The sequence below is a fragment of the Protomyctophum parallelum genome (assembly GCF_964188405.1).
Source record: "Protomyctophum parallelum genome assembly, chromosome: 15".
Classification (NCBI taxonomy): domain Eukaryota; kingdom Metazoa; phylum Chordata; class Actinopteri; order Myctophiformes; family Myctophidae; genus Protomyctophum; species Protomyctophum parallelum.
The window spans coordinates 9,024,052-9,048,037 of NC_139710.1; the positions used below are offsets into that span (position 1 = coordinate 9,024,052).

Here is a 23,986-nt window from a genome sequence, read left to right on the forward strand (position 1 = left end):
AGACTACAAACTTTCAGTTCTGTTTTTTTGTGCCTATAATGACATGCCCAAATACCGCTACCGATTAACGGGCATTTTCACTGTATATGTTATGTAGTGGACCATGATTTTTTGAGTGGTGCAACTATAGACAGCTATGTGTGTCCCTGGGTCTGTCTGTCCAAGCATGAACATAGTGTTATAGCGTTTGTTCACCACCAAGTGTCACTGTTTCACAGCCTCAGACACAGACACACACAGGCCAGGGAGGAGGGCTTGTACAGTACAGTACAGCACCACTCACTTCAGACGGGTCTGATTTTTTTGTTGCTTTGATAGTGAACAGACTGACAGGAAATGGAGAGAGAATTATCCACATCTCTCTAGGTCGTCCTCAGACGAGCCCTCCATCGTCGCTTCCAGTCGTCCCGGTTCTCCATACATCTGGCCAGTCCTGTGTCGTTCTTGAGTACATCCACGTATGTTAGTGTGGGACGTCCTCGTGATCGATGCCTGTGTGTTGGTTCCCACAGCACCAATTTGCTGGCTGGCAGTTCTTGATGTCTTTGGCAGTGTCCTGCTAGTCTCATTCTCCTGGCTGTTATTTTCTGGCTCACCCTTGATATTCCCTCATATTCCCTCACATGGGTAGTAAAAATTAGAGAAATAAGTGAGGAAAAGGGTCACGAGTTATGTTAACAAATTATGAGGGTTTTTTTTAGGGTTTAACGGTAGTTCTAGGGTAAAGGATATGGATTTTGAAGTTAGAGTAAGTAAGTTTACTTGGTTAAGTTAAAGGGGAGGGACTTGGACTACAGACAACAATGAAAACCGTTTGAAGGGCAACCGAGGTGAGGAGGAGGATCCTTTGAGTGCAGGTCTGCGTTTGTAGGTGTGTGCAGTTGTGCACGTTGGCGCGTGTGTGCATGTGTCCTCGTCTGCCACTCGGTCTGTCTGGGAGAGCAGTGACTCGCCAGCAACAATGGTCACTATGGTTACAGAAAGTGTAGCACTGAGCGAGGTGATGGAGGACGCAGTGTTTTTTCTGAAGCTGTGTGAGACACGGATAGTGCAGGCTGTCATCTCTTCCTCCTCCTCACTCTTTTAAATGCCCTGCAGGTGGACTCTGTGAAGCCCGGGCCGTCTGTTGTTTGTCCCCCACGATGCCTCCTGTTCTTGCGTTTTGCAGTGCAGGCATTGGCTGACGCAGACACACTGTACCAGATTATGTTTGTGCTTTGGTTTTTTTAATGGTACATTGATTTATACTTGCTGTTGCACTGTATTAAGATACCCAATGTGGAAGGCCAGTTGACAGACACTGCACATACAGTAGCCTATATTCAGATTCTCCTTTCTGCTTCTACATGACACCTGATGTTATTACTTATCTTATGATCATTTGCCTAACGGACAATACCCTTACACATCCCCTGATATACACACTTGCCAGATGCACAGGGCTGGCGACGGGGTTGCCTGGCCGTCACGGCGGATAAAAGGGCACAGCAGACTTGCTGTCTGGCAGATTCTCCTGTTGTCATGGAAACCAGCAGTGGGTCAGAAAAGGTTCCTGGAGCGTTCCAGTGCAGCACGTGAAGCAACTCGACTCCCACTGTCTCACACTGATCATCATTGGCAATTAGGATGAAGACAAATCAAACAAAAAACAAAGCCCCCTGCTCCCACAACCAGATGGTGTCCTGTGGCTGTGTTGACATTAACATGCATCTCACTCAAAATACCCATGACGTGTCATTGCATGCTACATAGTCCAGCTCTCTGAACAAATAAGAGTCTAATCAGTCAGGTGCACATATAGTGATCAAGTATTGTTAATGAATAGAGATTAACGCCAATACATGCCACGTTATCCAGTTTACCCGTTTGTGGGATTCTTGGATTTTTATAGGGGTTCTTTTATACTTGTTCCCATACGGTAGTAGTACTATGTACAGTATCTGTCAGAGCGGCTTGGCCTGAGTGAGGGATGTTCCTGTTTGAATAGCAGCTGTTCCTATGAGACAGCTGCACTTACCACAAATCCCAACGTTGCCAAAAGACATACTCAGCTGGACACAAGGGAATGTCCCCACTCTCCTACATTGTCCAGAGATATCTGATAGAGTTGTGAAGGCGGCCAACAATAGCCCAGTGTGAGTGTGCTACTTTAGTTTACCTGTAGCTTATTAATGTGATTTAAACAGGTGTGTGTGTGTGTGTGTGTGTGTGTGTGTGTGTGTGTGTGTGTGTGTGTGTGTGTGTGTGTGTGTGTGTGTGTGTGTGTGTGTGTGTGTGTGTGTGGGCGCGAGAGAGAGTGAGAATGGAGAAAAAACAGAAATGCTTAATTTTGAGTCATTCCTCTCCCCTGTGATGGTGAAGTGGTGCAAGAAAAGTGGGTGTCTACTCTATTGAGGACAGGAGACATCCTCAATCAGGTAGGCTGCCCAGTCCCTATACCTACTTCTCTCACTCACTCTCTAGCTCACACACACACACACACACACACACACACACACACACACACACACAGTAACTACTATTTGTTCTGTGGAGTAGAGCTATCAAACTCAGTCCTGGCTAGAACGCTCTCTCTCTCTCCCTCTCTCTCTTGCTCCCCCCACCTCTTGTTCTCTCTCCCAGTCTCTCCAAATATGTCTGTTTTTCTCAGAGCGAACCGTCCGTATAACTGACAACAACAACCAGTCCATGAGTCCAGACGTCCAGTCGGAGCTGCGAAGGAAATTAGTTGATTATCGGTCAGATAGATCAAAAGTATTAATCCACGACTTTACTTAACGAGTGGCTACTGTCCATCCGACATTCTGCAAACTTTTTGCGTTGAGGAACTTAACTTGAGGAGGAGACTGGAGAGTGGAGCTGGTTGCTGCCCTGGCTGGGTGTGGAGGCAGGCTGAGCTGAGGGAGGGTGACCGGCTATTTTTCTCACTACATTGCAGTCGGACCAGGCCAGCAAACATCGGTGCGATCTGGAGACAAGAAAGCTCGGTAGGCTACCGTATTCTAAACAGTTTATATCCGCCGGACAGGTAACAGAGGAAAAATAGGCTAACTGTTGAATTTGAGCTGTATAGTGCAGCTGTGGGAACCAAAATGTAATTATTGATTATAAGTAAAAATGTGTGTCTACTGTCTAGCAGCCTACTGACTGTGTCTGCAGGCCAGGCCAGGGCTGTCACCGTTGTCTCAGTCTGAGGTGTTAAGAGTTTATTCCCGGGTTAGTGTTTGATCATCCGCTATTTCAGAGCCGGTGATGTGCCCGGCTTCGTGACGTCATTTAATAAGGCTCCGGTGCAGGTGTTGTGTGAGGCAGAGACCCGGACCATGCCGTTGTGACAGTACGGACCATGCTGCTCTCTGACACTCCTCGTTTATACATCACCATTCTGGTACGATTGATGATATTTATTCCATTATGTTTAATTTGTATCGCCTGTAGCCTACATACATTCCGTAAACTAGCTGTAGACAATTAGCGCAATAGACTGATGGAGTGCCTGCAATGTCCATGTCAAAACATGTATGGTTGCTATCAGTAGTATTTGGTGGTTGTGTTTGTGTTCCATAATCCATGCCTATTGGGAAGAAGAGGAGGTTATTATATCCCTCTCTGGCTACTAATTGGTTACATATATTTGTATCAGGCTCAGGCTATCATAATCATCGATCTGACACGTGACAGTGACACACGTCGGATCCTTGTATTTTTTCGGTCGCCTTTTGTGTTTCAGTGTTTGCCAATTCGATTTTCAACAGCATGCATTGCGGTGTGTTGTGGCTGACGATAGGAGAGCCTATACAGGCATTTTCAACATTCAGCTTGTCTGTCTCAACTGTACGGCACATTGCTTGTTTGAACAGCAGGGCTTCTGCTTAACCATTACTAAAATTAGTCCATTTAAAATTAGAATTGAGGACCGAGGAGTTTAAACATGTGTGTGCCTACTATGAATGAACGAACCAGACTGTATACAGTAGGCTACTGTAGAAGCCTTTTGATAGCCTAATCAGGTGATGGGAATTCCATCACTGACCATTTTTCCTTTTCTTTTTTTTTTACTATAACAGTAGCATAGAAACGTAATATTCCAATACTGTATTCAACAGCCAGAATAAATGGCTTACTAGATTCCTCTCAAGTGGTCCCCACTTTAATTAATATGCCTTTGTCTCCCACATAACGTGCACGGTGCATCACTGTCCAGCTTATTGTTCAAATCCCTGGGCTGTGTGCATGCATGTGCCTAGTAAAATCCTCAATGTTAATTTGAACCCCAAGAGCGTAAAATGGATCCAAATGGGCTCTTATTATGAACACTGTCAGTCCCCTAAAGGCTACTAAACCTCTGTGTCTCTGTAGGGGCTGTATATGACAGCACAGGTGTTTGCATGAACATAACGGCACGTAACAGTCCATTGCTAGGATGATGAAAGGGGGTCCTTCAAATCCTTTTAGCTTTGCTCCTAGTGGTGCAAGTCCTGCAGGGAGGGAAGTGAAATCCCCTCGGTGTGCTACCCACCACGGCAGGGCTCGCTTGTCCCTGAGCTATTTCTCATACCAAAATGGTGATAGCCTCAATCAGAATGCAACGTGTATTAGCCCAGTGGTTCTCAAAGTGGGGTGACGGTCCCGGAGGGTTAACAGCAAAATATAGCATCAATACCAGTTAAGCAACTTGAGCCTCATATACATTGGCTTGTAAAAAAAGAATGTTCACAAAGCATTTTGAGCTTATAGATCTGCTATTTTCAGTAATTATACTCTAGTATTTTTTTTGGGGGGGGGGGGAAATAAAGACACAAATCTTGTATGGGGTCTCTGGCACAAAATGTTTTCTGATGGATGTCTGCAACATAATACAAATTAATTAATTTGGGGGTCCTTGACATGAAAATGTTTGATAACCACTGGTATAGCTGAGTAGATACTGTTAATCAACTATCCATGAGTAATACAGGTCAGGACTCTAATCTAAGTATCGTCTCCCCATCAGTGAGTGTGCCCTGAGTCAGTCAGGGGGTCCCGGTTTTCCCAGTCGTCCCAGTCCGGAGAGTGTGTGCCCGCATAGTGATGGGGAAGGACTACTACAAGGCCCTGGGCATACCCAAGGGCTCCAATGAGGAGGAGATCAAGAAGGCCTACAGACGCATGGCGCTCCGCTTCCACCCCGACAAGAACAAGGATCCCAATGCAGAGGAGAAGTTCAAGGAGATTGCAGAAGCCTACGAGGTCCTCAGTGACCCCAAGAAGAGGGTGATCTATGACCAGCTGGGAGAGGAAGGTGAGGAGAAGTGTGTGTGTGTGTGTGTGTGTGTGTGTGTGTGTGTGTGTGTGTGTGTGTGTGTGTGTGTGTGTGTGTGTGTGTGTGTGTGTGTGTGTGTGTGTGTGTGTGTGTGTGTGTGTGTGTGTGTGTGTGTGTGTGTGTGTGTGTGTGTGTGTGTGTGTGTGTGTGTGTGTGTGTGTGTGTGTGTGTGTGTGTGCGTGGGTGCGTGCGTGCGTGTCTACTGATCTCTCCGGTTCTCTATCCATTTAATTGGCAGAATCACAGTATCGTACACTGAAAATAACATATTTCCAAGTGAAAAATGCAGTAAGCGACACTGTTGTCAAACAAAATGTATCTGTAGATTCGAGGGCTTTCAAAGTGAAGCCTTGTTGGTCAGGAGTTGCGCTGGATTAAGATGTAATAGAAATAGCTCAGTAACTGTGCCTAATATGATGAAGGAAGGCAAGCAGCTGACTCACTTTCTGAGAGAGATTGCTCTCCTCTCTATTTCATTCTTTCTGCCTTTGTTTGTGCATGTTGTCTTGAGAGTCCATTGTGATTCTTAACCCATTCTGACCGGGCACCCATTTTGGTGTCGGCATCATGTTATGCTTTAGCTATTGAAAAATAGCAGATCTACAAGCTCATATCGCGCCACCGAGTGGCGCGATACGAGCTTGTAGGTCTGCTATTTTTGAAAAATCGAAGAGCGACTGACATTTTTAGAATCTGATCTCAGGTCAGAATGGGTTAATCAGACCAGTGTGTGTCCAGTGGAAAACTCGTATGAATCTGATCTCGGGTCAGAATGGGTTAACGTCACTAACACAAACCCGGAGCCCATATACAGTATGTGCATAACCATAAGTGCATCCCACGTTTTAGCTCTCTACTCCAGCAGCGTGGGTGTCTTGATAGACAGACAGGCCTAAGATCATAACGTGGTGGGGGATATGAATAGCAGCGGCTGACGTAGTTTGTGTGTGTGTGTGTGTGTGTGTGTGTGTGTGTGCTGTACAGTACAGTGTGGTACTCAGACTTATCAGTTCCTCCTGCTGTGGGAATACTCTCACCCACGTTGGGGCCACTCACCTCCCAGCCAAAGCCTCTTTGCTCAAAATATACATTTCTAACCCAAACTCTTATGTCTGGTGTATTTTTTTTACCTGTCCAAATAATCCTACCTGTCTTGGTAGGACAATTGAATTGAATTGAATTGAATTGAAGTCTCATGTTCCTCTTTCAGGCTTAAAGGCAGGAGGCGGCAACAGCTCTTCAGGTCCTGCAGGCAGCTCAACATACCACTACACCTTCCATGGAGACCCCCACGCCACGTTTGCCTCCTTCTTCGGGGGCTCCAACCCCTTTGACATGTTCTTCGGCTCCAACCGCAGCCACGGCCGCACCAACGGTTTCTCCTCCTTCCACAACAACCACGACCACCACAGCAACGACCTGGAGCACGACGCCGACATGGAGGACATGGACGACCACTTCGCTCACTTCGGTCGGCAGTTCGGCTTCCACCACGGCGGCATGAACGGCTTCCCGGGGGGGGAGGGCCGGCGGAGGGCGCGCGGCGCCGGGGGCGGCCACTCGGAGCGTCTGGCGGCCAGCCACAAGCAGCAGGACCCGCCGGTTGTCCACGAGCTGAAGGTCTCGCTGGAGGAGATCTTCCATGGCTGCACCAAGCGCATGAAGATCACCCGCCGCAGGCTCAACCCCGACGGCAGGAGCATGAGGACCGAGGACAAGATCCTCAACATCGTCATCAAGAAGGGCTGGAAGGAGGGCACCAAGATCACCTTCCCCAAGGAAGGGGACGAGACCCCAGAGAACATTCCTGCTGACATAGCGTTTGTGTTGAAAGACAAAGGACATGCCCACTTTAAGAGAGACGGCTCCAATATCATTTATAACTGCAAGATCAATCTGAAAGAGGTGGGTGGATCCGCTCTTCTATCTATCTATCCCTTCTGTCTGTCTGTCTGTCTGTCTGTCTGTTGATCGATCAATCAAATCAATAGATTTGTCTATCAATCTAATCTAATTTACTCTAATCTTGTCTGTCTCGGTCTGTCTGTCTGTCTTTCTGTGGACCTAACAAATTGATCTGTCTGTCTGTCTATCCATCTTCATGGTCTCATCACATGTCTCTCAAATCTACACCACGTTGTGCAGCAGTGGAATTCAGTGAAGACTGCTAAAGGCAGGCCTATCAACTGTAGTGTCGCTTTAATTGAATGTGTGTGTGTGTGTGTGTGTGTGTGTGTGTGTGTGTGTGTGTGTGTGTGTGTGTGTGTGTGTGTGTGTGTGAGTGTGTGAGTGAGTGTGGTTGCCCTGCTGTCGTGCAGGATCATTGAGGAGCAGTGAATTCGCTCTGTCACTGCAGTGCGAGTGAGCCAGCAGGAATGTGGTGGCCCCGTGTGACCGGCAGAGAAGCAAAGTCCTTCTCTCACTCTTAACCCTGTTAATGCATATGTTCATGTATATACAGTATACTGTACATTAACAGTACCTACATGTTCATGTATCAGCGTGTACCGTAAATACACCACAGCACGTCGGCACGTACATTATCAGTATATCGTTGCTGTTCGGTGGAAACCAAATGAAAACCATTCCTTTTTTATTATTATAATTAGTTTTGCTAAATGTTTATCCCACGATTTTGTAACCCTTTTATTTTTACCTGGCCGGTGCCAACGCCTAAGCTGTAATCCTGGGCGCCAACTCTCCCTCTGCCAACCTCATACATCTTCAGTGTATGTATGTAGCAGGCCGCTTCTAATCACGTGACAGGGGGGAGTTTCCCTGGTATGATGTAGCGTGTGGAAGGAACACGTTATTCCAACCAGTTCCTCCCTGGTACCTACACAGGGAGAACATGCAAACTCCACACAGAAAGGCCTTTTCGCCAACACCACCTAGGGTATGGGCGCTGATGACTCAGGAGGAGAGAACACGCGCCCAGTGCCCACAGCGTCCCCGCTGGGAATCAAACCTGGGACCTTCTAGCTGTGAGGCGACTGCGCCGCCCACCGTGCCCACTAAAAACATTTTACAATGGTGAAATTATGCCTATATACAAGCTCAAGCTCGGTATTTTCACTATTTTTGTGTGACATTCTTGTATAGGCAATTATTAGGGCAGTATCAGTAGGTACTGTATACCATACACCTACCTACAGTACATGTTCATGTACTGTATCAGTCAGTATGCACCGTACACCTAGCTTCATGTATCAATACACACCTACAGTACCATCTGACAACACATTCACACACAGAAGCATGCATGCACATGCTTTCGTTCATTGTACATACTGTAAATTATATACAGCACTTGTACAATTTTCAAGCATGTCACAACATTGTGTGTGCGCACACACATGAACATGCACACGTGCCACACGCAAGTGCGTGCACACACACACACACACACACGCGCGCGCGCGCACACATGCACACGCACACACACACACACACACACACACAAACACAACACATTCAAAGGTGGATTGTTATGTGAAGGTGGCAACAGTTTGGGCTGCTATTAGTGTGACTGGCAGGGCATTTAATTAGCTCCTACTATGGGGGCAGTAGGCCCAGTTCAGCTCTGGTCTGTCTGTGAAATTAAACTAATTGTAATGATGCTGCCAGTCATATGCCTCTCATGCTCTAGTTGAGTGGTTTGAAGAAGAGTTTGTGCTTCTACGGTCTGGGATTCTTAATCATATCGCTTTCCTTGTGAAAGCCGCCGCGACTTAGAAAAGGTCTTCTGGGCTGTGGCAGGCGTGGGGTTGCAGCCAGCAGGATGCAAGGATTGGAAGCTGCAGAGGGAAATAGCATTTCTATGACATATGGTTAAACCTTTCGCATTTGTGGCACCCCTTATGAGCAGAAGTGAATGTGGTTTTGGAAGTACCGTCTATAGCACTGTTTCCCAAACAGTGGGTCGGGACCCATTTGAGGGTCATGGACACATTTCTTTGGGTCCCTACATTTTGTTTTTAATTATTATAATTCCAAAAACACTCCCAAAAAAGCTAAAGTTTTCATGAATAAATACCAAATTAATTCGTTTTCTAAGTAATCTTCTTGAATAAATATAACTAAAATCTAAGACATTCCATAGATTAGAAAACTAATATTTTAAGAAGTAGTGAAAATACGTTTGTGAGTTTGTAGATCTGCTATTTTCACTAAGTTGGGGGATGGTATAATTTCTCTTTTGGGTCACGGGCTAAAAGGTTTTGGAACCACTGCTCTATAGAGCCCTCTCAACCGAAGTGCATCCAAAAATAATTCGCATAAAAATCTCATAGATGTATTTTGAACTAGAAAAAGTGCCCTTCTGGGCACAGGTCTCCACCAGGATGAGCAAATTCCAGGCAAAGGTTTTTCCTTGGCCTCTAGGGAGTTGGCATACAAAGTTATCCACAGTTCCGTGCAGTTAGAGGTAAAAACACTTTTCGGCCAGTTATAGCGCCACCTTGAGGCTGAGTTGAAATTGTTCATGTGGCATTTCGTCCTCGGCCTAGTGGGAATGTGGGTGCACAATTTCACGGAAATCACGCGATGTGTTCATGATTTGCAGCATTTTGTTTGAAACTGAGCACTCCTGTGAACTTTGGAAGCCAATCTTAACCAATCAGGATGGAGTCTGAGAAATCTGAAAGACCGGTTTCGTTGAATGGCTCTAGAGAGACTGTGTACCAATTTGCGCGATGTTTGGACAAAATCTGTAGGTGTACTGTGCAAAAACTTGTTTTGCACAAAGCGGCCACCTGGTGGCGCTATAACAGGCCGTTCTGGAAAGTTTGGGGCAGAGGTTCATCGTTGGCATCCAGGGAGTGTGTGTGCAAAATTTGGCATCGACCGGGTTAACGGTGGCCGAGATTAGCTGCTCACGGACACACACACGGACACACGGACGGACGGACACACGGACGGACGGAGTGCAAAACATACTCTCCCCCCATGCCTTCGGCCTGGTGGAGACAATTACATTATTAACTGTTCTCCAAAAGAAAAAATCACATCCATGTGAAGTGAGTAATGCCTTTTTATCATGATGATGTATTGACCCACATGACGTCACGAGACAAACTGCTGCTACCGACTAATAGACATTATTGACACACAAACTCAAATGATGGAAGGGAGGGGGCTCTGTATCGTGTTCGTGTATGATATTAACAGTAGTTATATTTGATCCAGTCTGTATTTGGAGAAGATTTACCACTGGGTGGTACCCAGAGTTAGCGCAGGAAAACGGCAGTAGACATCACGTGATTCACTGTCACCACTGAAGCATGTCATGCTCCGTCAAAACATTTCTGAGATTCCTTCGACTTTGACATTTATTTGACATCACTGTAGCTAAAATAATCGTTCCAGTGGTGTCTGAGATACAGAAACAAGGACGCACAGACACGCGCATTGACAGGGGTGAAAACATTGTCTTCGGCTCCCGGCCTGTCAACTTGGCGAAGACAATAAATACACAAAGCTGTGTACACTATAGAGACAGTCCTGTGAAGGGAAATAAACTGCTGCGTAGACAAATTAAACGAGTTTGTATTTGATTAAACCTGCACAGTAATTGGACTTGCACTGCAGAATATTCCATAAATACTTTGTCATAGTTGCTCACCAAAAATAGCCGATTTTCAACTGAGAAGAATAAATTAGAGGTTATGCTCTCGCAGTTCCAACATAAAAGACTTAATTTGGATGCAGCAGAGAGAGGGAAAGGAGAAGGCAGGGAGAAAGAGAGGGAGAGGGGGGTATGAGGGAAGTGGGTCAGATGAATCGGTATCCAAAGCAAATAAAAGCTTGTGTTCCACTGAGACACTCTGCTCTGCTCTGCTTCCAGGAGCTCTGAGGTGTGATGCCCTGACTGGATGTTTAACGCTGCAGTAAAAAACACAGCCACCAGTACTAGTGCTGCACAATTTATCAAAAGAAATTATCGAGATCTGATCAGACAACTATACAATCTAATTTTGTGAAGAGCCATGCAGCACTAGTATACTGTCCAATTAATTTTAGGTACTCTTTTTGTTTTTGACCTTTTTTTAATAAAGATCTTCTTGTGGAGGAAAATCGAGATTCTCATTTGAGCAAGAATCGTGCAGCACTACACAGTAAATGTGTGTCCCTATTCTGACTGAGGCAAACATTTTGACGCATTGTGAACTTGATTGGCTATTGTCGGTAAAGAGATTTGGTGTAGAGGGGAAAAAGAGCAGACCAAGTACTGAGCAGGTCAAGTTTACTGTATAGAAAGCCTCTACACTTCGTGTTTAAACCTGAGTTTAAGCATTGCGCCATTCTTGGAACCAACGCCTTACAATTGCTCCTTGTTGACTGTTTGTTGTTGTTGCTCCAGGGACTTTCCCTTCTAGAGGAGATTGTTTTGTTTTGTTTTCTGGGAGACTATCTGAGAGCATAGAAATACTTCCAAGACGTTAGTTCTGAGTGTACCAATTTGCACGTTATTATGACAGTAGTAGTAGACTAGTAGTAGCTAGTAACTTAGCATGACTGTCAGATTGACTTACTATCAACTAACCTACATCTATTACTGGTACCATATAAAAGACACTAAGACAGTCTGTGCAGAGTGATGTTATTGAGAACAGGCAGTGCTACTATCTCCTTTCTCTCCTCTTGCAGCAGCAGAGGCCCTGTCGCAGTTTTGTGCTAACTGTAACTGCTGAGCTCTAAGAGCTTAATGGACGACACTTCACATCTGCACCTCTGATATCATTTAGGCTGGCAAACATATGCTATGTCATTTGATTAACTCCAGTCCTATAGACCGTTAGTTAGTTTTCAGGGATTGTTGTGTGATGGTTGTGTTACTCAATCGCTATAATAGATGCATGCCAAGAAGACCTGAAACTCAGAGGCTCCAAGGAAAAGAGGGAGTCTTTTTAACCAGTTTCTTTCAAGGTGAGCTTTAGAATATTTTCTCCCGAAAAATGTGGAGGGGGGACTTTAAGATTTAGTTCTCTACGACAGTTGACAGTACGACAGTGATTGACTAGTCGTTGATTGACGCGTGTGTGCTTGTGTGCGTTCATGCTTCCTAGAGCTTTATTGTCTGATCTGAGGCTTATTCTATCAGCGGGTCCTCAGATCAGCTGGCACTGTGTGTTGAGTGCCATAGCAACCACTCTGTGTGCCACTGGACTGGACTTGTGAATTGTGATAGTGAATGGAACCATGTTCATAACGGGGAGATGAGTCAATCATCAACATACCAGTTATAGGCTTGCTATAGCAGAGGAGTAATTTATGGGAAAGAAGTGACCACTTAAGCCGTATTTCAAACATACCAGCTAAAATAGCTGATCACGATGCATTGTGCGCTTATAGATCTGCTCATTTCTCTATTTTATTGTTTATTCTTTTATGTTTGGCTAGAATGATAAAATAGAGATGGCAGGTTTTAAGTGGGTAATGAATGTATGATTGAAGACAAGCAAACACGTGTCAATAACGTGTGTCACATTTACAGTAGATTAGATTGATCTGATGAAAAAAATGTTCACAGGTGGAGAATATACAGATAAAAAAACCTACATTTGAGGTTAAACGTGAACACTAGGGGGTGGAAGATTGGCAGTTGCCATCCCCTTGGACCCCAAATGACGCTCCTGTGCTATAGGTCAAATACCCACCGTGTACTGTAGATGTGCATAATATAGTTCGAAAGGAGGGCGACGTCACGGTTGGAAACGTTGCTGTCTATTCTCTGTGAGGCAGCTGCTCTGCCAGACTGAACCAGAAACACTCCATAATGTCCACCCCTATATGTTCACAGAGGTCCTATGCCTGTATTTAGGCCAGGTGCTGGACATCAAGGTGAGAATCAAGTAGAGGATAAAACATACGGCAACGTTTGGGAGCACAGCACCTGTCCTGCACCATACTCCAACCACAGGGACAACATCCCTGTCTCTCTACCCCTCAGAGGTGCTTAATAGTGCCTGGGTTCCACTCCCGATCCCGACGGCCATTGCTGCGTGTCACTCCCTCCCCTTCTCTCTCTCTCTCCCAATTTCCTGTCAGTCTACTGTGAACTATCAATAAAGCCAAAAGTATACATATATCTTAATTATCTGATTTCTCTCTCTCTCCCCATTTCCTGTCAGTCTTCTGTAAAGTGTAAACTATCAATAAAGCCAAAAGATATATATATATCTTAAAATTATAAAATACATGTAAATCATTAATCATATGTTCGTTTGTATAATATTTGTAAAATAAAAGGGTCAAAATGTTTTGCCAGTAATAAAACAAAGTTTATTCAGCTTAACCCATTCTGAACGGGCACCCATTTTGGTGTCAGCATCATGTCGTGCTTTACCTATTGAAAAATAGCAGATCTACAAGCTCATATCACGCCACCGAGTGGCGCGATATGAGCTTGTAGGTCTGCTATTTTTGAAAAATCGAAGAACGACTGACATTTTTTAAATCTGATCTCAGGTCAGAATGGGTTTAATCAGACCAGTGTGTGTCCAGTGGAAACCTCGTATGAATCTGATCTCAGGTCAGAATGGGTTAAAAACAGTGTTTGGATGTTTTATCCACTCCTTGATTTGCCCCTATATGTTGACATTAACCCACTAGATGAGATGAGGAAAGTTCCTAAAAAGACGAGTAGAGTAGACTAGAGGCCCTAGCCTGGCTCCAGCCCTGAATCGCTAGCCGCCCAAGCCCATTAAAAAATACTATATGTTCTGGCGAATAATGAAATGAAACAAAATGAAAATACAGGCCGAGTATCAGGCTATAAGAGGCACCGATTGGGTATTTAATTTAAAGTCGTAACAACAATGCAATGATACTTACTCTCTTGGCTTTCTCAATCGAGTAAGGAGAGACGTATGTATTAAACAATCCGCAAAGATGCACTTCTCAGTTTCACTTTTAATTAGGTAGAAATTCAACCACCCTGCAACGGGTTCGATGCAGTTCAAACTTGAAGTCGAACCCCTGTTTTGCTCATCGCATCACTCCCTGGGTAAGTAAAGACCACCAAAGAATTATCTCTACTGAGAATTTTCATCAGAAACTTTATTCACATATTTGTTGATTCAGACAGCTGTATCTAACCAAGGCAAATCTAGTGCAGTTTTCTTACCGGTGAACTCCTGATAACCACAGCTCCCCCAGCCTGAAGTTTAAGTTCTCTCTTTACTCTCTGACAGGATTCAATGGGCTCTGTGATAAGGCCCAGTAAGAGAGAGAGAGAGTGAGAGAGAGAGAGAGAGAGTGTGTGTGTGTGTGTGTGTGTGTGTGTGTGTGTGTGTGTGTGTGTGTGTGTGTGTGTGTGTGTGTGTGTGTGTGTGTGTGTGTGTGTGTGTGTGTGTGTGTGTGTGTGGCTCCCCACCTCCTGCCCTAGCCCGTCTGACAAGCCCTCCAACTATTTACGACCTCAGCCGAATCCTTACTTCATTAGCTCTAGCTATGAGTCCGCAGCTAAAATTAGTCCCCAGTGCACTGCACTCTGCAACCCCCAACTCAGACACGCGCACACATACACAGCGTCCAAAACCGAAATGCTCAAGTAGCTGGCATTGCTGTCCTGCTCTTTGGGAATTGAGCCACGGCCAGCCAAGTCATGTTTCCTGATTAATGCAGACCAAAACAAAACACTTACAGTGGTCTGATTTATCATGTGTGGGGCTGTGTAATTGGAATGATACCGTGAAAGGCAGCAAAACAGAAACTGATATCTGAAAAGATATTTGGTTGGTCATGGAAACATGAAGTCATCTACCTTGGCATGTAGTTTATATTAAAGATGCTTAACTATTCTTCTCTTCCCTTCTCTGCTCTTTCCTCTCTTCCCAGGCATTGTGTGGCTGTACTGTTAGCATTCCCACGTTGGAAAACCGTGTGATATCGCTCCCGTGTCACGAGATCATCAAGCCAGGAACGGTAAAGCGTGTACGAGGGGAAGGCCTGCCATTACCCAAAAGCCCATCGCAGCGTGGTGACCTCATCGTAGAGTTTTCCATTCGTTTCCCTGACAGGATCCCCCCTCAGTCCAGGGAGATTATTAGACAACACCTGCCCCAGTCTTAGGGAGACTTGACCCCCCCCTCCCTCCTCCCCCCTCCCCAACACACACACACACAGACAAACCCTCATGACTCAACATGGCCCTTCCGCCACTGCCAAACATACAGAATACACAAGATTTGATAATCTTCCTTTCTTTCAACAGCCGTGACGTTTTGTTTTATTTGACCATATATCTTACTTCTAGTTGCCACTCCAAAATCCCCAGCCTGTTTTTATTTCACGTGGTGTTAAACAGACACTAATATATACAGGGACTTTTCTAGAGGAAGAGCAACGTGCCAAGACAAACTGCAGTATTGGGATATTGTTGTTTGTGTTTATTTTGTGTACGCACAGAGACAGTAATACCGAGGATGAACTCGGGCTACTTTTTGCTTTTACCGGGACTTCTTTTCTTAACTCTCAATTTTTTTATGGTTTTATATGCCGTCCAGCTGGCCCGGTCTTTTTTGTTTGTGATACAACGAACGAAGCATCCAATATTTACAAAAACTAAAGGTTTTCTGGGATTTCAAGTTTCAAATAGGATTATTTGCTTTCACCTTGAGTGTGGAACTGACATCAGTTTCAGTGTGTCTGTCAGTTCAGTTTAAACTTAAAATTGCCTGTTTTCTTAGAGCTGGACAGAGCCTCATGCATGACCTCTTGGTGCCAACCAACAGTTTTGGAATTTTTCTCTCCGCAAGTCAGAACCACAGTCCAACAGCTGTATTGCAATGGGTGCTACACTAGGTGAAATGCACCAGAAGTCCCAGACTATACAATTATGTATCTTGTGTTTCTTATGCTGCTTTGGAAGATCTGAGGTTGACAATCACATAACAGCACAGTAAAGCCAAGCAAAGAGAGTATTGAAGTCCTGACATCACTCCGTTATCACCTGGTCATGGAAGTATCTTTTCTATTGAAAATATCATGGCATAGAGTCATCTTCAGTCACGTCATATAAGAACTGTGTTCCAAAAAGAAACAAATCAGCCTGGAGATTCTGTCAGGTATGTGACTCTGTGTCATTTATGATATTGAGTTGCATTTGATAACAACTCTGTGTTTGGAGAAAATCTATTTATTTTCTTACTCTTTTATTACTTCGTACTTTTTCACAGTTGGTTGATGCTTCATATCCATATGATATATCCATTTGTTTATTATTGGAACACAGTTCTTATATGCCACATGCTATTGAGAGACCCTATGTTATTTTTAATGGTGAATGTTAGTCTGTGACTCAGGGGGATTGCGGCCTCTTGCGGCTTTGATGTCAGACTTCGGTTCTCTACACAATATTCACATAGGAGATGGGTTATTTTACGTTGAGCTCTGGTTAGTCTGAATTACCAGCCTCACTATCTGAGGGACTTTTAAGTGCCTTAGCCTGGTTTTTCGCACACTTTACAAACACACACACACACACACACACATGCATACACAGATCTCACGCATACACAGACACGCACGCACACACAGTAAAGTCAAATTACGTGTACTGTCATAACAACATAAAGCACAATATTGTACGCTGTGCGATACCAACAACTTGGAGCTGGCTGACTTGTAATTTCAATAATGTTGAAAAAAGAAACCACATTGCACTATGTAAAATGGCAGGGAACAGTCTAATCATAGTGATATACAAAACACTTATGACCTCGTATTTACACAGTGTAAAACCCTGAGTGTTCATTTAACTTTGAGAGTGCACAAATATATTATTTTGTTTAAGATTCGTTACCTTTTATGCTCTCAGAGGTGCCATAACTGTGCAGTCTAGGTTTCCTAAAAGGATCTTTAACATGAAGTTTACCGTTGCTCCATTCATTGTAGCTGCAGATGTGAAGAATCCTCTGGGAAACCCAGCTGCAAAGTGGAGGCTAGGTTCTATTGTCCTTGTTCCAATGCCATGCTTCAGTGCTACAAAGCCATGCAAAAAGATGGACAATCCTGGAGTCCTGCATTTGGTTTGTGATTTGACAATTGCTTCCAATTTCTGTAACATATCTGTATACGGAAATGTACATCTGTTTTGAAATCAATTATAGACTGTCTAGAAAGCAGTTTTAACAATACTGCAGCAGCTGTTCTCTGAAGCTGTAGGGGGCACTAAAGGCTCTCACAGTGGTTCAACCCTTATCAATCGTATTTATCCAGTGTATGGGAAAATGTTTGAATGCAATGTTGCTTGATGCACTTTTATGTCACAAGAGATTTTTGACAGATTATAAATTCATTGAAAGAATGACTTGAGTGGATTTTGTGTGTGTGTGTGTGTGTGTGTGTGTGTGTGTGTGTGTGTGTGTGTGTGTGTGTGTGTGTGTGTGTGTGTGTGTGTGTGTGCGCGCGTTTGTGTGCGTGTGTGTGTGTGTGTGCAAAGACTCACTGCTTTTGATAAGGCTCATGATCATTTTGAAATTACAACAAATAAACCATAGCTGTGAACTTTCTCTGTTTATGTTTATGAACTTTTTCTCACAAAAGTACAAAGCTCCCCCAGTCTGTTCACCTTGACATCAAACAGAATATCCCCAGAATCACATACCCTGCCCCACTGAACTTATTTATCTGTGCTACCAACTTTTAGTCTTAATCTTCCAGCCAAGGGCGTTTCTAGGATTGTTTTCCAACAGCAAAAATGTCAGTTTCATGATACTGACATGATTCTGACCATGATACTGACCACGATACTGACATGATTCTGACCACGATACTGACATGATTCATGACCATGATACTGACATGATTCTGACCATGATACTGACATGATTCTGACCATGATACTGACATGATTCTGACCATGATACTGACATGATTCTGACCATGATACTGACATGATTCATGACCATGATACTGACATGATTCTGACCATGATACTGACATGATTCTGACCATGATACTGACATGATTCGTGACCATGATACTGACATGATTCTGACCATGATACTGACATGATTCTGACCACGATACTGACATGATTCATGACCATGATACTGACATGATTCTGACCATGATACTGACATGATTCTGACCATGATACTGACATGATTCTTCTGACCATAATATTGACATGATACTGACCACGATAGTGTGTGTGTAGCTTGTCTTTGACAAGGTATATTCATTATCCATTAGCTCTTGTTTGTCTTGGCTGGGCCTCTTTTGATGACTGCAGTACATTTTGGATGTTTTCCATTGGTTTGAGTTATAAATCAACAAAACGCTGGCAGACTTTGACCTGTATAAAAAGCAGAGGGACACTGTTGTGATCAGCAACTCACTAGTCTGTCCATCAGAGCTTTCAGAGGTAAGAGTCAATTCCTTCTTACTGTGCTTACTACAGTATAGACCACCTGAATGATCCTGCATAATTGGAAAGAAAATGTCAGTCAAAGGAAAAGCACTTTTGATTGATTGAAATTGTATTTCATTTGTATATATTTGTAGAATGGGTACAGTTCAAACGAATACAGGTCAATACAAAAAATGCTATGACGATAAAACCAGAAAAAGCACTCGTTTACTGTACATCAGGGTCCTCCATTTTCAATTCATCATAACATTTAAAGACGTACAAACATACACTTCTATGAGATGTTGCTAATAAGTAGATTGAGATTGCTGTTCAATTTTAATATAATTTGCTGATTGCGTTACAGTACTGGTTATGGAGTGTTTATGTATACTTGGTATAACTTACCGTATGTGAACAGAAACAACTGCAGCCAGATTCAAGACTGAAGATGTTTATTGTTATATGTCCTATTATGCAAGTATAGAAAGACTATAATTCTTGGACAAGAAAAACCAATGAATGAAATAAAATTACAATAAGGATACTGTAAAATGAATACATTATGTTACAATAACAGTGCCACATCATTCAGTGACAGTGTGTGTATATCCTGAATGCAGGGAAACTCACATCCATTAATGCTGTGTGCTCAAACTGCTCATCCCAGGAGAGGTCCTCTGTGTTGAAGTGAAGTGTCTTTTCTTACAGGGCTCTGTGGATTAGTTTACCTAATTCCTTTGAAGTTGCTGTTGAGATGAATAGGAGATCCAAGCAGGCACATTTCCTTCTTTCCATTTATTGATCAGTTACAGGTTACAAGCATTCGTTCCATGGTTACAGCATATTGAGGCCTTCGTCCCAGGCAAGAGCGCCTGGTTTCCCCTTGTCTCTCTCTGCTGTCTCTCACTCACCGCTCTAACTGATTCTCTGTTCCATCTTATACATCTCTAATCTGTGGGTGTCACCTTGTCCCTGTGTGTGTGTGTGTGTGTGTGTGTGTGTGTGTGTGTGTGTGTGTGTGTGTGTGTGTGTGTGTGTGTGTGTGTGTGTTATGACATATCAGAAGTCTGTTGACCCTCTCAACAGCAGACCCATTGATGGTAATGGGGTCCAGCCTCTGTCCTCTCTTCCTGTAGTCCACGATCAGCTCCTTGGTCTTTTCGACATTGATAGAGGTTTTTCTCCTGGTACCACTGCATCAAGTTGCATCTCGGGTTTTTTTAAACATCTGAAACATTTTCTAAATATGAATTTAAGCATAGGCTACTTATACCATCTTTTACTTCAGTCATGCGAGTCTAGATGACTGTATCATATGATACTTAACTTGATACACATAAACAGGATCAGAGTTATGCTTCAGTAGCACCACACTGTGTGTGACGAATGGGGGATATAATGCCATAAAGCTACATCAGCTATTTACAGACGTAAGCCAGGGTTCACAGAGAGTTTGTGTATTGCAACTTTAGTGTAACAACCTTGGTAAGGATCGGGTCATTTGAGAAATGTACCAAAACAACTGGAGAAAAACTGATGATAGTATGTTATAATTTTATAAAGTTAGAATATGACTGATTTGTTGACAAATAAAATCATTCACACAGACTTGTGCATGTTCGCATGAACACAAACAAACACACGCACGCGCGCGCGCGCACACACACACACACACTCACACATGCACGCACACACAGGCTTCAGCTAAAATTGCGCACACTGTACATAACACATACAGACTTCACAGACAAACGTTAGCACTTAGTCATGGTGACTAGCCTGTCACTGGATGAAAGTACATTCAACTGGTCAGTCTACACACTATGTTAACACTTAATCATTCATTCAAAATTGGTACATTACCCTGAACTTGCACCCAACCTCAACCCACCCGCTCTCCTCTCCTAGGTCATTAATTCCAAGAATAATGACTTCATTTGTGACTCTGACATCAGGCCAGAAGATGCCCATCCTTGGGCTAGGCACATGGAAGAGTGCTCCTGGACAGGTTGATATAAATAGTCTTACCAATAATAAAGGCAACATAATTTATAGGCTAATAGCCTTATAGATCAATTTAATATGATTATTGTTTCTGGTTATTGTGCTTGATCTCTTCGTGCTTGTTCAGGTGAAACAGGCTGTGCTGGCGGCTCTAGATTGTGGGTACAGACACATTGACTGTGCTGCTGCCTACGGCAATGAGCAGGAGGTGGGAGAAGCTCTGACACTCAGAATAGGCCCACAGAAGGTGAGATGGGATTCTATCTACAGTACCTCACCTTACTAGAAACCACCATTTCAATCAGTGTATTAAACCTCCTTTTATGACCCCAGGCTCTACGTCGTGAGGAGGTGTTCGTGACCTCCAAACTGTGGAACACAAAGCATGACCCTGCAGAGGATGTGGAGGAGGCCTGTAGGAACAGCCTGGACCACCTGGGTCTCTCCTACCTGGACCTCTACCTCATGCACTGGCCTATGGCTTTCCAGTGAGCATCACAGCTGTACCTTTTTGCATTGCACCTGTTTTCCTTTCTATATTTCTTAAACATATTAAACCTGGTGTCCCTGTTTTGGGCAAATGTTAAATAAACATTTATTTATTTTGTACTAAAAGATTCCCCACTACCACTACTGTAATGGAACAAATGACCTATGAGGCTTAACGCTTAAGTGGTTAACATGGTGTCTAGTCTGTGGCCCAGGGTGAATAGGCTTAGATTATGCTTCCGTTACAATGCTTTGAGATGTTTTTGTTTATGTTCATATTTTAAGGCGGGGAAAAGAGCTGATGCCTCGAAGGGAGGATGGGTCTGTGTGTTATGCTGACATACACTACCGAGACACTTGGATTGCTATGGAGAGGCTAGTGGACAATGGTCTGGTCAAGGCCATAGGCTTGTCCAATTTCAATGCAAGGCAGACTGCTGACATCATCAGCATGGCCAAACACAAGCCTGTGGTCAACCAGGTATTGAACAAGATATTTGGGAAATGTATCGTGAATAAACCATTAAGAAACTCTCAACATATTTTTGTCTATGCCGTAGGTTGAATGCCATCCATATTTATCCCAAGCAGACCTGCTGTCTCATTGTCGGTCAGTAAGCACTAAGCATATGTTTGCTTGTGTATTAATTTTGCAACATTTTACAGACCGCCTCTGCTCCCGTTTATTATTATTGCAACCTAAAATTCCTTTCACACTATTTGTTAAAATGTACATTACAGTTTATAACCTCTGTCTAGGTCAGTGGGGGTTTGTATTACGGCCTACAGTCCTCTCGGCAGCGGGGACCGACCCTGGGCCTCCCCTGATGAGCCATGCCTGCTGGATGACCCAGGACTGGAGGCTCTCGCTCAGAGATACCACAAGACCCCGGCTCAGATTATACTCAGGTAACTCAAACTATCTCCTCAGCCGGTGTTTACGGTTGCCTCCGAAGTCGATTACTATTGTAATTACAGTGTGAAACCTGTTGTGTGTGGTATAGGTGGCATGTCCAGAGGGGTGTGGTGTGCATCCCTAAGAGTGTAACACCTGCCAGAATCGAACAGAACCTACAGGTGTTTGACTTCTCCCTGTCAGAGGAGGACATGAAGCAGATTGACTCCATCAACCAGAACCAACGCTTCATTGTTCCTGCAGTAGAGGCGAGTGACCAATTCATTTCAAACACCTCAAATTATACAAGAATTTTACCAAGAGTGAGAGCTTAATTTAATATCATGCCTTAAACAGCTACACGTACATAACATATAGCATACCACAGGATTGATTGTGTATGATGACCTGCCTTTAGGTAAAAATATATCTAAATCTCTGCAATACTGTAGCCTGAGAAAGGCAAATAGAACTGTCACCCTAGTCTAAATCATTAAAGAGACAGTACAGAGAACTCTATTTTTCCTGGATAGTCATATTTGAAAAGGACCTCAGTAATTTAATTTAAAGTTTAAACTAAATCTGTTTATTCCAGTAAACTGGGACGAACCATGCTCACACCCAAAGAACAAAGATACTGTCTGTTCCTTGTCTCAGCATAACTTCCATCATCTCTTCACAGATTAATGGCAAAAGGGTCTGGAGAGATGGAGGACACCCCCACTTCCCCTTCCATGATGCTTACTGATGGAGCATAGATGCACACACTAAAAAAACTTTTCTTGTTCCACAGTATGCATAATTTGTCACCAGTTTTACATTTTTACACTTCAAACAGCTCATGCATATTGGAAGTGACTTATTGTATACCTTGTAAATTATTGTAGTGGTGTTAAGGTTGACTACATTTTTGAGTTTCAATGTTAATGAATAGTGGTTTTGTTGGTGTATCATATTAATAGTCAAGTTGACTATTCTTATTGCTTTCTTTTGTAGGATAAAAATGGGAGTTGAGGGAGTATTAGAGTTGTATAGTGCCTACTGTTTAGGGATTTTTTATACAGCTTACCCATTATCACTGTATTAAATATACGAAATCAACCGTTATCAGGACGTTGGAATATGGCCAATATGGCCATACTGGCATACTATACATTGTGATGTTTGGTTGTATTCCCTCGGACTGCACATGCAGGGTGGTGGTGCAGTCGTGCAGACATAGCCTGGTCAAGGACTCCCCCTGCTGAACGTGTCCAACTCTATTGTCAGCGCATGGAAACTAGGGGCTTCTAATATATACTATTCTCCGCCTATCGGGACGTAACTCGGACGGCGCCGAGTCGGGTCTGGTGGCATTCGCAACGCTCGGCGGTGCCTCACGTGGCCTAAGGCCACCAGACACGGCGCCCCTCCGTCATTGACATCATTGACACAAAAACAAAAGCTCCCATAGTTTCTCTTCCGGATATTCCAGTATGTTGATTATCACATACTGGGGGTATTTCTAAGGTGCTGATTACGAACATTTTCTTGATTATCGGGTGATAACAGTTGAATGGGGGTGCTTAATGTTTGTGTGTCTGAACAAACATTAAAAATGCCATTGATAATGAACAGAGAACTAATGTTTGTGTTGTCTGAACAAACATTAAAAATGCCATTGACAATGAACAGAGAATTTACGTCATATGTGTCGGAAAAATCGGCATATGTATGTCCGTGGGAACCCTTGGCCAATAAGGGAATACCATTCTTGATGATGATGTACGATGAGAGCAACCCATACTTCACACGTGTGTGATTCTTGTTATTAATGTTTAAGGTGTCTAGTGCTGGTGAGCAGTGGGCACTGACTGAACAGTAAGGTTCCACAGTGATTTTCCCCATAGTAGACAGCCATTGAAAATCATACCATCAGTTTAAGTGTTAACAGAGT

The 23,986-nt window shown here is 43.7% G+C and overlaps 2 protein-coding genes across 4 annotated transcripts; both read left to right on the plus strand.

Moving 5' to 3' along the window:
* Window positions 1-2,645: 2,645 nt before the first annotated feature.
* On the plus strand, window positions 2,646-17,794 carry dnajb5 (DnaJ heat shock protein family (Hsp40) member B5). Of its 3 annotated transcripts, none has more exons than XM_083784577.1 (5): window positions 2,646-2,987; window positions 3,245-3,388; window positions 4,994-5,281; window positions 6,513-7,207; window positions 15,143-17,794. In XM_083784577.1, the coding sequence occupies exons 3-5, from the start codon at window positions 5,071-5,073 to the stop codon at window positions 15,374-15,376; spliced, it is 1,140 nt and encodes a 379-aa protein (XP_083640703.1). In that variant the 5' UTR covers window positions 2,646-2,987; window positions 3,245-3,388; window positions 4,994-5,070; the 3' UTR covers window positions 15,377-17,794. The 3 variants fall into 3 exon arrangements, with proteins under 3 accessions (XP_083640703.1, XP_083640704.1, XP_083640702.1); XM_083784578.1 differs by having other exon boundaries at window positions 3,297-3,388; XM_083784576.1 differs by lacking the exon at window positions 3,245-3,388.
* Window positions 17,795-20,589: 2,795 nt separating this feature from the next.
* akr1a1a (aldo-keto reductase family 1, member A1a (aldehyde reductase)) lies at window positions 20,590-22,798 on the plus strand (the record flags this gene model as incomplete). Its single annotated transcript, XM_083784813.1, has 6 exons — window positions 20,590-20,670; window positions 20,794-20,913; window positions 21,000-21,154; window positions 21,915-22,064; window positions 22,160-22,319; window positions 22,733-22,798. The coding sequence occupies 6 exons, from the start codon at window positions 20,590-20,592 to the stop codon at window positions 22,796-22,798; spliced, it is 732 nt and encodes a 243-aa protein (XP_083640939.1).
* Window positions 22,799-23,986: the final 1,188 nt, after the last annotated feature.